This window comes from Mercenaria mercenaria, chromosome 17 (assembly GCF_021730395.1).
Source record: "Mercenaria mercenaria strain notata chromosome 17, MADL_Memer_1, whole genome shotgun sequence".
In the NCBI taxonomy this organism is placed as follows: Eukaryota; Metazoa; Mollusca; class Bivalvia; order Venerida; family Veneridae; genus Mercenaria; species Mercenaria mercenaria.
This window is the reverse complement of record NC_069377.1, coordinates 16381701-16395134: the sequence shown is the minus strand read 5'-3', so window position 1 is coordinate 16395134 and position 13434 is coordinate 16381701. Positions and strand designations below refer to the sequence as shown.

Below are 13434 nucleotides of genomic sequence, written 5' to 3'. Positions count from 1 at the left end.
TCTGCTGGTCATGATCAACCTCGCTATCAAGTTTCCTGATCCTAAGCCCAAGCGTTCTCAAGTTACCGCCCTGAAACGGTATAACTGTTCTGGGTCACTTTGACCTTAAACTACTGACCTCAAAATCAATAGGGGTCATCTGCTGGTCCTCCCTATCAAGTTGCGTGATTCCAGGCCCAAGCATTCTTGAGTTACCGTCCAGAAATGGTTTAACTATTCCATGTCACTTTGACCTTGACCTGTACCTACTGACCTCAAAATCAATAGGGGGTCATCTGCTGGTCATGACCAATCTCCCTATCAACTTTCATGATCCTAGGCTAAAGCGTTCTTGAGTTATCATCTGGAAACTGTTCCGGAGACCTTTGACCTACTGACCTTAGAATCTTTAGGCGTCATCTGCTGGTCATGACCAACCTCCCTATCAACTTTCATGACCCAAACATTCTTGAGAAATCGTCCTGAAATTGTTCAACTGTTCAGGGTAGCTGTGAACTTGACCTTTAACCGACTGACCTCAAAATCAATAGGGGTCATCTACAGGTCATGACCAACCTCCCTATCAACTTTCATGATCCTAGGCCCAAGCTTTCTTGAGTTACCATCTGGAAACCTTTTTAACTGTTCCGGGTCACTGTGACTTTGACCTCTGACCTACTGGTCTCAAAATCAACAGGGGTCATCTGCTGGTCATGATCAAACTCCCTACCAACTTTCATGATCCTAGGCCCAAGTGTTCTTGAGTTATCATCCGGAAACAGTTTTACTGTTCCAGGTCACTGTGACCTTGACCTTTGACCAACTGACCTCAAAATCAATAGGTGTCATATGCTGGTAATGACCAACCAACCTATGAACTTTCATGATCCTAGGCCCAAGTGTTCTCGAGTTATCATCCGGAAACCGTTCAACTGTTCTGGGTCACTGTGACCTTGACCTTTGACCAACTGACCTCAAAATCAATAGGGGTCATCTGCTGGTTATGACCAACCACCCTATGAACTTTCATGATTCTAGGCCAAAGCGTTCTTGAGTTATCATCCGGAAACGGATTGGTCTACATACCGACAGACATCTGCAAAACAATATACCCCTCCTTCTTCGAAGGGGGGCATAACAAATAAGTCACTATATTATGAGTTTTTATTTATTTATTTCTTCAAAAAGCATGAACTGACATATAATGTGTCTAAAAAATATGTACAATTTTGTATTTACAACAATCTATTTCAAGGTTATGACAAGAGTGGTATACTGTATCAGCTATATCAAATGTAGCAGAATCTAGCCCTCCACAATGGATTTCCTATCTCTCAACCAAGCCAGCTACCTACACGCAGTGCACACAGCAACACCAATTAATTCCTTCAGAATTGTCAAATGGACTACTGCTTAAACATTGCAAAACACTAAAATTGTTTCATCTTGTTCACTTTTCACACAAACATTTCTATTCAAGGCTGCAGATTACCATGGTGTAAATTATATCACAAATTTCAACTATTCACATAGATTTATTTTCACCTTTTTCAGTTTTCATGCTAACATTAATCTATGTGTAAGTGCAGCATAAAATGAAACAAAAATACATTAGTGCAGCAAAAATGTTTATAACAACCACTCTAGCATAAAACTGTCTATTATTATAAAGAAGAACTTGTTTATGCATCTTGCAATAATAACCCTTGTAGGCTTGGTCAACCACCAATCACTCCAGATTCTGCAGATATTGTAACACAAGAAATGCAAACAGTGCAATATTCTTTTAACAAACATAAGAATACTCTAGTAGCATATACTTTCAGAGGTGTCATGAAGGAAATACAGAACTTGAAGGAGATTCATACAGAATTTACAACAACTAGTTATATGTGATCTTCATTAGTCATTCAGTTCTCATGTTTTCATGATTATGTATATTTTTAACCTCAAAACTGCAGTCAATGAAATTTTAGCCAAATAAAAAATATACATGATTTTACATTACAAAGTATGAAAATACCACAAATTGGCTACTTACACTGATCTCTCATTTTTATAAAACTCATTCTAACACAAACCAGTTTGTTTTCCTATGCATAATACAACAAAAGGACTGCTGTCTGTTACAATTATTACCATACAGCATTTAAATATCAGAGCAGCACAATGGAACAGGACAAAAAACAGACAGTTTGTGTATATTGTGAAGAATGTAGGTAGTATTTTTTGATACCATGTTAGAACTGAAATAGCATATTTCAAAAACTGATATATTCTGGAATAAAATCAGTCTGTCAGTGTGGTCTTATGATACTTCTTCACATCTGAACAATGAATTCATTTAATGATAAAATCACTGTTTGGGATACAGCATTTGTTAAACAACAGTTTCGTTTTTCTCTTTACTTTACAGTTTATCGTCTTTCCACTTTTCAATTGAAAACACTAACGTGTGATTGATATCGTCTTTTAGCACTAGTAGCCATGAAATATCTTCGAATATTTCATTCGCCATGAAATATCTTCAAATATTTCATTCTCCACCACTCCCTGAACCAGCCGGAGAAGCTGGTGACCCTGATCTTTGACCTGGACTACCTGACCGTGACCTGTGTGATCCAGCAGGACTCGGTGATCTTGACCTTCCACTACCAGATCCAGCAGGACTCCCTGACCTAGATCTTGCTGAACCTGCTGGGCTTCCGGACCTTGACCTACTTCTAGAACGTGACCTTGACTTCCTTGAACCTGGTGAACCAGATCTGTAATGAGATATAAATACAATACTTTACCAGCATTTATAACATTATTTCGTTTATCTTAAATAATATGCAAAAACTTTTTTCACACAAATGGAATAATCAAGTTAAATTTTTTTACCTTTATTGAAAAGGCCCAAATTTTGTACAAATTTGTAAAAAAATATGCAAGAAAAGATGACAGCAGTTTATGCTGTGAAAGTGACTCTTTGTTATTGTAATTGAAAATATAACGATAAAATAAGTTCTAAACAAACTACTGACAACATTACAGCCGAGCAGGTTGAATAATACCAAAGTCAGATTTTGCCAGTCTAAGTTCCTAGGATTACTTAGGCCAGACATTTGTGCCAAGAAAGATGTATAACAGTCATGAGGCAAAATACACATTAATTATGAGAATGTTCTAACATCACAGCAAAGTAGTATGGTTTCAACCAGAAAATATACAACACCTTGACCCACTTGCTGATCTTGATCTACTTCTGCTCACTGACCTACTACCAGATCGACTTCTAGAGCGACTACCAGATCCTGACCTACTTCCAGACTGTGACCTTGACCTAGATCTATGTACAGAACCCTCGTCACTCTCACTACCAGAGGACAAGATTCTACGTCTCTTGCCAACATTTCCACCCTCGTTATCACTACCACTATCACTGAAAATATAACAAAAATATTCTGTTAACATAACTGTTGTTTCTGTCATTTTTCAATAGTATTTCAGTCATATAACAAAGTTTAGTTGTTCTTGGATCAGTGCTATCTTTTTTCTCAGCAAAAAACTAACAGTTCTCGAAATGGATCAATCATTGCTAGAAAAATGGATCAAATAGCTTCAGATATATTGTATTCTTTAATACTGTCATTCTTCCTCATCTGTGGTTCAAAACCTTTACCACTCAAATGTCTTTATCTACTGAACAAAATATGCATGTTCATTAAAAGGTAATGCAATATATCACAAAAAGACCCCAACATTTCTTACCCTCCTACATCTATCTTCAGTTTTTCTCCCTCTGAGTCTGAGCCTTCACTAGAAGAGATGGTAGCCTTGGATACAATTTTACGTCTCTGTTTGGCAGTCAGTCCGTCCTCATCTATAATCTTCTTCTTACGCTTCGAGTCCTTGGGTTCCTTCCTCTTCCGCTCACGGGGCTTTCTTTCCCCTTTCTCCCTAAAACAAGTATCAACTAGTGAATCACTCTGGGAAGAAATATATGAGCTGGTAACAGATTTACAATTGAAAACATAACTTGAGGCTTCTTTGAATCACCTCTGATTTGGCTTCCTTGAAAAAGCCAATACTGACATCATAACAAAAGCTTTGAGGGCTCAGCAAGTCCACTTGTCCACTCATAAATAGGGAGTAGAAATTGGCTCTGGCCAAGTGGAACTTGCTGTAATACTCTTCCTGCAGGACATGTGCAATTCTTGACCAAAACTACAATAAATCTAAAATGGAGCTTTGTAGTAGTCCAATAATGAAACAATCAAAAACATAAGTTGATTTATTGTTCTAACTCTCTGTCCACGTCTGTTACAGTAATACATTTAGATTGCATTAGCTAGGTGTCCATAGTCCAGAACAAGATTCTGGTATGAAACATTTTTCACCAGACTTTGAAATAGACACTGTAGATTAAAACTTTTACTTCAGTGAATTATAGAACAAATACAGATTGCAGCAGGATGTGTGAAAATTACAGGCAGCTTATTCTGCAGGACAAGTGGCTTTCAAAGAATTTGTAGAGACTGTGCAGTCCTGTAGGAATCAATTGCGTCCCAGCTTACATACAAGAGGACCATGAAGGTCCTGAATCGCTCACCTCTTCCCAAATGACCTAGTTTTGAGTATGACATCGTTTTTTTCTACTATTTGACATAGTGACCTAGTTTTTGAGCTCAAGTGACCCAGTTTTCAACTTGACCTAGATATTATCAAGATAAAAATTCTGTCCAATTTTCATGAAGATCCATTGAAAAATATGGTCTCTAGAGAGGTCACAAGGTTTTTCTATTATCTGACCTATTGACCTAGTTTTCGAAGGTACGTGACCCTGTTTTGAATTTTATCTAGATATCATCAAGGGGAACATTCTCACTAATTTTCATGAAGATCTCATGAAAAATATGGCCTCTAGAGAGGTCACAAGGTTTTTCTATTTTTATATCTACTGGCCTAGTTTTTGAATGCACGTGACCCAGTTTCGAAACTGACCTAGATATCATCAAGGTGAACATTCAGAACAATTTTCATGAAGATCCATTGAAAAATATGGCCTCTAGAGAGGTCAAAAGATTTTTCTAATTTTAGACCTACTGACCTGGTTTTTGACCGCAGTTGATCCAGTTTCAAATTTGACCTAGATATCATCAAGACGAACATTCAGACCAACTTTCATACAGATCCCATGAAAAGTATGGCCTCTAGAGAGGCCACACGGTTTTTTTATTATTTGACCTACTGACCTAGTTTTTTAAGGCACGTGACCCAGTTTCGAACTTGATCTAGATATCATCAAGGTGAACATTCTGACCAATTTTCATGAAGATCCATTCAAGGGTATGGCCTCTAGAGAGGTCACAAGGTTTTTCTATTTCAAGACCTACTGACCTAGTTTTTGATTGCAGTTGACCCAGTTTCAAACCTGACCTATAAATCATCAAGATAAACATTCAGACCAACTTTCATACAGATCCCATGAAAAATATGGCCTCTAGAGAGGTCACAACGTTTTTTTATCATTTGACCTACTGACCTACTTTTTGAAGGCACGTGACCCACTTATGAACTTGACCTAGGTATCATCAAGATGAACATTCTGACCAAATTTTATGGAGATCCATTCACAAGTCTATCCTCTAGAGAGGTCACAAGGTTTTTCTATTTTTTGACCTACTGACCTAGTTTTTGAACGCACATGACCCTGTTTCGAACTTGACCTAGATATCATCAAGATGAACATTCTGACCAACTTTCTACAGATCCCATGAAAAATATGGCCTTTAGAGAGGTCACAAGGTTTTTCTATTATTTGACCTATTGACCTAGTTTTTGATGGCACATGACCCACTTTCGAACTTCGCCTAGATATCATCAAGACGAACACTCAGACCAACTTTCATGAAGATCTCATGAAAAATATGGTCTCTAGAGAGGTCACAAGGTTTTTCTATTATTTGACCTACTGACCTAGTTTTTGATGGCACGTGACCCACTTTCGAACTTGACCTAGATTTCATCAAGGTGAATATTCTGACCAATTTTGATGAAGATCTCATGAAATATATGGCCTCTAGGGAGGTCACAAGGTTTTTCTATTTTTAGACCTACTGACTTAGTTTTTGACCGCAGGTGACCCAGTTTCGAACTTGACCTAGATATCATCAAGATGAACATTCAGACCAACTTTCATACAGATCCCAAGAAAAATATGGCCTTTAGAGAGGTCACAAGGTTTTTCTATTATCTGACCTACTGACCTAGTTTTTGATGGCACATGACCCAGTTTCGAACTTGACCTAGATATCATCAAGGTGAACGTTCTGACCAATTTTCATGAAGATCTTGTGAAATATATGGCCTCTAAAGAGGTCACAAGGTTTTTCTTTTTTAGACCTACTGACCTAGTTTTTGAAGGCAAGTGACCCAGTTTCTAACATGACCTAGATATCATCAAGGTGAACATTCTGACCAATTTCCATGAAGATCTTGTGAAATATATGGCCTCTAGAGAGGTCACAAGGTTTTTCTATTTTTAGACCTACTGACCTAGTTTTTGATGGCACGTGACCCAGTTTCGAACTTGACCTAGATATCATCAAGATGAACATTCTGACCAACTTTCATAAAGATCCCACAAAAAATGTGACCTCTAGAGTGGTCACAAGCAAAAGTTTACGGACGCACGCACGCACGGACGACGGACACCGCGCGATCACAAAAGCTCACCTTGTCACTTTGAGACAGGTGAGCTAACAAAAACTTAAACAAATCGGGATGCCAACGCAGATTAATCGGCTAGTCCAATAGCTCTATCACACTCAGTTAAAGTATTAACTGACTTACTTGCGTTTACGTTTACTTGACCTCTCTTCATCATCACCTTCACTCTCTGACCCACTGCGTGGTTTACGTCCACGTTTTTTCTTACGAGGCCTCTCATCTTCACTTCCTTCGGACAAGATTTCACCATCCTCTGCCCGCTTTTTCTACAATGCAGAAGCATTATAATGAAATAAATAGGAAAATATTTTTAAAAAGATTTACACTACAAATTAAATGCTTACCAATAAATCACAACTTATGCGTCAAAAAATATGCCCTTTTCTTGCAGATATGTTACTAGTATCCTTAAATTCAATCAACAAGGCATCAGATAAGTATTTCTAAGAAAACAATTCAAACACTTTAATTTTGTTAAATCCATTGAAAGCTAAATTGCTTTTTCAAATAAGAAATATTGCTTATCAACTGGACATCAGAGGACCTTTCTGAAGCTAGATTCCTAAAGTAGTTTTCTACTACAAAGTACTACCTTTGACTTAGTCGACCTTCTTTCTTCAGGTTCTGGTTCAAGAGCAATCTGTTTAGCTTTATCAACATAGATTTGTCTTTTTTCCATCATCATTTTCGACAATTCCTCCTTCTTCTTCTGTTTCTGTAGTTGTTCCTCCTTGTATTTCTGGCGTATAGCTTCTCGTTCTTCCTCACGATGTTTACGAAGCTCCTGTTCTTCCTCGTCTATCTTACGTGCACGTGCAACATGATACTGGGCCTGACTCAACAAATCTGAACACTGCCTGTAAATGAAGACAAGTAATTATAAGAGCTGTCACAGGAGACAGCAAGCCTGGCACAGGAGATGGCAAGCTCGACTGTTTCAATGCTGGATAGTGATAGCTATCAATGGAGTGTTTAATGACCCCAGTGTGCAAAACGATATTGATAAAAGTTTATGTATTTAGTAATTTCAAAGACAAGGTTAGTGTATCAAAACATTAACTATGTATTGAAGGGACATAATTCATGGAATATTTCTGCAAGAGTTAAGCAGCCTGTGTCATATCATATGACTAATCATGTGGAACAAATAAGCTTTGAAATTAAGAAATTACAAAGTTGAATAACAAGGGCTGTCACAAGAGACAGCCTGTTCAACTATTTCAATGCTGTATAGTGAAATAGGGTACATCTATGGAAGCTGCAGATATGACTGGAGTGTTTAATGACTCCAATGTGGATGACAATATTGGACAACAGTTTTAAGTCTGAGTCAGATGTATTTAGTAACAAAAGAGAGACAGTGAAATTGTATCCAAACATTAACTAAGTATACAAGGGACATAATTCATGAACTATTTCTGCCAGTATAAAGACAGATATTATGCAGAATTAAGTGCAGACATTACATGTCCTTCTCATCAATTTTCTCAATAAGAAATAAAACATTACCTGGCCTCAGTGGCTGCCTGGGCAAGATCAAACTTCATTCTATCACCATGGTGGCTCAGGTAGGAAAAATATCTGAAAAACAAAAGTTCTGGTACAAAGGTCTCTTTTCGGGTTGTATGTAACTTGGCAATTTCAGTTGATGGATGTGGGTGGGATGAATGGCAAAAACAAAACTACAAACTGTATCACATCCTTAGTACTAACATCCTGGATAGTACCAACAAAAAGGCTAAACTCACGTCTTCTTTGTGAGACTGTGTAACTTGTGGACGTAATATCAATAGATTCACACAATACTAGAGACTGTTTTTCACAAAAAACATACGTCTCCCACCACTTACCATGTAGAAATTGTAAAATGCCACAAATCCAGAAACAAGAGGACCATCATGGTCCTGAATCGCTCACCTCTTCCCACATGATCCAGTTTTGAGTATGACGTCGTTTTTTTCTATTATTTGACATAGTGACCTAGTTTTTGAGCTCATGTGACCCAGTTTTGAACTTGACCTAGATATTATCAAGATAAAAATTCTGACCAATTTTCATGAAGATCCATTGAAAAAAATGGTCTCTAGAGAGGTCACAAGGTTTTTCTATTATCTGACCTATTGACCTAGTTTTTTAAGGCACGTGACCCAGTTTCGAACTTGACCTAGATATCATCAAGGTGAACATTCTGACCAATTTTCATGAAGATCCATTCAAGGGTATGGCCTCTAGAGAGGTCACAAGGTTTTTCTATTTCAAGACCTACTGACCTAGTTTTTGATCGCAGTTGACCCAGTTTCAAACTTGACCTAGATATCATCAAGATAAACATTCAGACCAACTTTCATACAGATCCCATGAAAAATATGGCCTCTAGAGAGGTCACAACGTTTTTTTATTATTTGACCTCCTGACCTACATTTTGATGGCATGTGACCCACTTTCGAACTTGACCTAGATATCATCAAGATGAACATTCTGACCAATTTTTATGGAGATCCATTCACAAGTATGGCCTCTAAAGAGGTCACAAGGTTTTTCTATTTTTATACCTACTGACCTAATTTTTGACCGCACATGACCCTGTTTCGAACCTGACCTAGATATCATCAAGATGAACATTCAAACTTTCATGAAGATCCATTGAAAAATATGGCCTTTAAAGAGGTCACAAGCTTTTTCTATTATTTGACCTACTGACCTAGTTTTTGAAGGCACGTGACCCACTTTCGAACTTGACCTAGATATCATCAAGATGAACATTCAGACCAACTTTCATATAGATCCTATGGAAAATATGGCCTCTAGAGAGGTCACAAGGTTTTTCTATTATTTGACCTACTGACCTAGTTTTTGAAGGCACGTGACCAACTTTCGAACCTGACTTAGATATCATCAAGGTGAACATTCTGACCAATTTTCATGAAGATTTCATGAAATAAATGGCCTCTAGAGAGGTCACAAGGGTTTTCTATTTTTAGACCTACTGACCTAGTTTTTGACCGCACGTGACCCAGTTTCGAACTTGACCTAGATATCATCAAAGTGAACATTCTGACCAATTTTCATGAAGATCTTGTGAAATATATGGCCTCTAGAGAGGTCACAAGGTTTTTCTATTTTTAGACCTCCTGACCTAGTTTTTGAAGGCACATGACCCAGTTTCGATCTTGACCTAGAATTTACCAAGATGAACATTCTGACCCATTTTCATAAAGATCCCATGAAAAATGTGACCTCTAGAGATGTCACAAGGAAAAGTTTACGGACGCACGGACGACGGACACCGCGCAATCACAAAAGCTCACCTTGTCACTTTGTGACAGGTGAGCTAAAAATCATTGAACCATAACATTCCAATGATATACACAATTAGGCTTGGCAGTTTAACTCCCCTGAAGTTTGGTGGAATTCAAACCAGTAGTATAGGAGAAGTAGAACTAATTAAAGAATCTGACAAATCAGGAGTTTTGACACCGCTTAAAATCATCTAATCAGAACAACACAATAATATGCACAACTATGCTACACACTAATCACTCATGAGGTTTGGTGAAATTCAGCCTTATTGTATACAGGAAGTAGTGTAAAACACTGTAAAATATGACAAATCAAAGGCCATAACTTTGCTGAAAATCACTGAACTAGCCAATGCAGATGAAATGTTTAACCAGGATTGGCACTAATAAATCCTGTAAGGTTTGGTGAAAATCTGCCCAATGGTTTAGTTTATACTAATTTGTTTTAGCTCGATTGTGATAAAAGCTTAAAGCTTATCTGAACCACTCTTGAGTCCGCTTCCTGGAAAACCAGTACTGGTGTCATATGAGAAGTCATGGTCGTGACCCCAGTGGGGCTTGAACACATGACCCCCTGGCTGAGAGGCTGGCACCTTAACCATTAGACCACTGCTCCCCTTCCAAATGGTTCAAAAGAAGTTGCGAAAATATCCCCAAAGTTTACAAACAAAAGGACCATAACTCCACTGAAATCAACAAACTGGAACATGCCAACAATATGCATAATAAGACTGAAAGTAATCACTACTGTAAGGTTTGGTGGAAATCTGTGCTATTATATAAGAGAAGAGCCTAATATAAAATCTGACAAATCAACCGCTGTAACTCTGCTGAAAAACACTGGACCGGATCATGCCCAAAATATGCAAAACCATGCTTGGTAATGATCACTTACGAAGTTCAGTGTAACTCCTCCTGGTGGTATCCGAGCAGTGGCCCTGACAAGGTAAAATATGAAAAATCACAGACCATAACTACACTGAAAATCACTGAACTGGAACATACAGACAATATGCATAATAATGAGTCTTGGCACTGATCACTTCTGTATGGTTTGGTGGAAATCCACCATATAAAACAAGTAGGCCAAACATCATACAATTTGATAGATCTAGGGCCCTAACTCTACAGAAAATTATGACATGGAAAATGCCAACACTATGCACAATGAGCTTTGGCACTGATCACTCATGTCAGGTTTGTAGCAAGTCTGCTCAGTAATATAAGAGAAGTGGACAAAACATAAAATTTTATGAATGTTTTATTCAATAAATATTTATGTCTGCCACATTTAGTAGGGGAGACAAATTGATCCAGTGCTATCTGTCCTTCCATCCCTCCGTCCGTCCACACTCCAACACCACTGGACAGATTTACTAGTGATCATTGTCAAGCCTGGTTGTGCATATCGTCGGATTTTTCCAGCACAGTGTTCATTGGACTTATGGCCCATGAATAATACTGTGCTGGAAAAATCAAGGGCCATAAGTCCAATGAACACTGTGCTGGAAAAATCCGACGATATGCACAACCAGGCTTGGCAATGATCACTAGTAAATCTGTCCAGTGGTGTTGGAGTGTGGACGGACGGAAGGACAGACAGCACTGGATCAATTTGTCTCCCCTACTAAATGTGGCAGACAAATATTTATTGGATAAAACATTCTGAGCTCTGTTGTCCCTGACAATGTGTTAAAACTGTCCAGACCCTAAGCCAAGTTCACCAATGTAAGTAGAAATCACGTTTTGCCTTAGCATTTTGTAAAGGATCCTCATAGCAAGTAGGGATTGTAACACAATGATTACCTGTGAGCTAGCTCAAGGTCTCTCACAGCAGACAGTACAGTTTTCAGGTTACTTTTCTCATCTTTCAATATAGAGGTGGCAAGTTTCTGTTGCACCAAGGCAATATTATACAGAAGTACAGTGTCACTGGGTGACACATGTCGTGCCTGAAATAAATACATCTTCAGGTTATTTTCCCCCAACTTTTATATCAAATTATTTCAACAATACAGTAAACTTACAGACAGAACTATTTCCTGATGTTTATCTGACTGTTTAAAGTATGTTCAATAACTTCCATAAAACAATACTTTTCCTCTGCGTATCATCTGAACTAATTTGCTATAATTTGCTACCTGGTGCCTTGGCTGATAATCATATTTCTTGGGGTAAATATTTCGCCCTCTCCAGAATGAATTATAAACAACTGCTGTTGAAGAAGAGCAATGCTTGACTATTCAAATATCCTGTCTCTATGTAACATTACATGAATAAATAAAAGCAGAAATGTCAAAACTCCAGAAAAACCTGGTTTTCACACCTTGCATTCTAACGGCATGTTCTATTTAAACAAGAGGGCCAAGATGGAACTAGGTCGCTCACCTGAGTAACACACCATAACAGTGTAAACATGTTTGACCTAGTGACCCAGTTATTGACACCACATTCTGACCAATTCTCATGAGTTTATAAAGTTTATAACTTAAAACTGTTGACTCTAGAGTGTTAACAAGATTTTCCTTTGATCTGGCCTACTGATCTAGTTTTTGACTCTACATGACCCAGTTTCGAAACTGAACTAGAGATCATCAAGACAAACATTCTGACCAAGTTTCATAAAGATTGGGTCAAAACTGCGTGTTAACAAGGTAAATGTTGACGCACGTCGGACAAAGACTGGTCACAATAGCTCACCTTGAGCATTTCGTTCTCAGTCGAGCTAAAAAGTGTCATGTTCTGTTATACATATTTGAATGCATCCAACCATGCTGTTTGTAGAAGTTTGTTTGTTAGAACTCCTGTTATTTTAATGTCTGAATTTGTAATTAGACTTGTGTATATGATGACATAGTACACATTTTTATACGCCCGTTTGAAAAACGGGACGTATTATGGGAACGCCCCTGGCGGGCGGGCGGCGTCCACAGACTTTGTCCGGAGCATATCTTCTACATGCATGAAGGGATTTTGATGAAACTTGGCACAGTTGTTCACCATCATGAGACGGAGTGTCATGCGCAAAAACCAGGTCCCTAGGTCTAAGGTCAAGGTCACACTTAGATGCCAAAGGTCAAATTCAAGAATGACTTTGTCCGGAGCATATCTTCTTCATGCATGGAGGGATTTTGATGAAAGTTGGCACAATTGTTCATCATCATGAGACGGAGTGTCATGCGCAAGAACCAGGTCCCTAGGTCTAAGGTCAAGGTCACACTTAGAGGTCAAAGGACACAAGAAAGAAAACTTTGTCCGAAGCATATCTTCTTCATGCATGGAGGGATTTTGATATAACTTGGCACAAATGTTCACCACCACAAGGCGGAGTGTCATGTGCAAGAACCAGGTCCCTAGGTCTAAGGTCAAGGTCACACTTAGAGGTCAAAGGATACAAGAATAAAAACCTTGTCCGGAGCATTTCTTCTTCATGCATAGAGAG

The 13434-nt window shown here is 38.3% G+C and overlaps 1 protein-coding gene across 1 annotated transcript in view; it reads right to left on the bottom strand.

Annotated features, from left to right (window-relative positions):
* Nucleotides 1-1133: 1133 nt before the first annotated feature.
* LOC128550328 (RNA polymerase-associated protein CTR9 homolog) overlaps nt 1134-13434 on the bottom strand; it is a 50165-nt gene continuing 37864 nt past the window's right edge. The window contains exons 17-23 of the mRNA XM_053529175.1: nt 11799-11944; nt 8203-8274; nt 7286-7550; nt 6817-6959; nt 3733-3921; nt 3197-3403; nt 1134-2744 (exon numbers count right to left, since the gene is read on the bottom strand). Coding sequence (XP_053385150.1) covers nt 2516-2744; nt 3197-3403; nt 3733-3921; nt 6817-6959; nt 7286-7550; nt 8203-8274; nt 11799-11944 — 1251 coding nt within the window. The 3' untranslated portion in view covers nt 1134-2515. The remainder of the gene's footprint in view (nt 2745-3196; nt 3404-3732; nt 3922-6816; nt 6960-7285; nt 7551-8202; nt 8275-11798; nt 11945-13434) is intronic.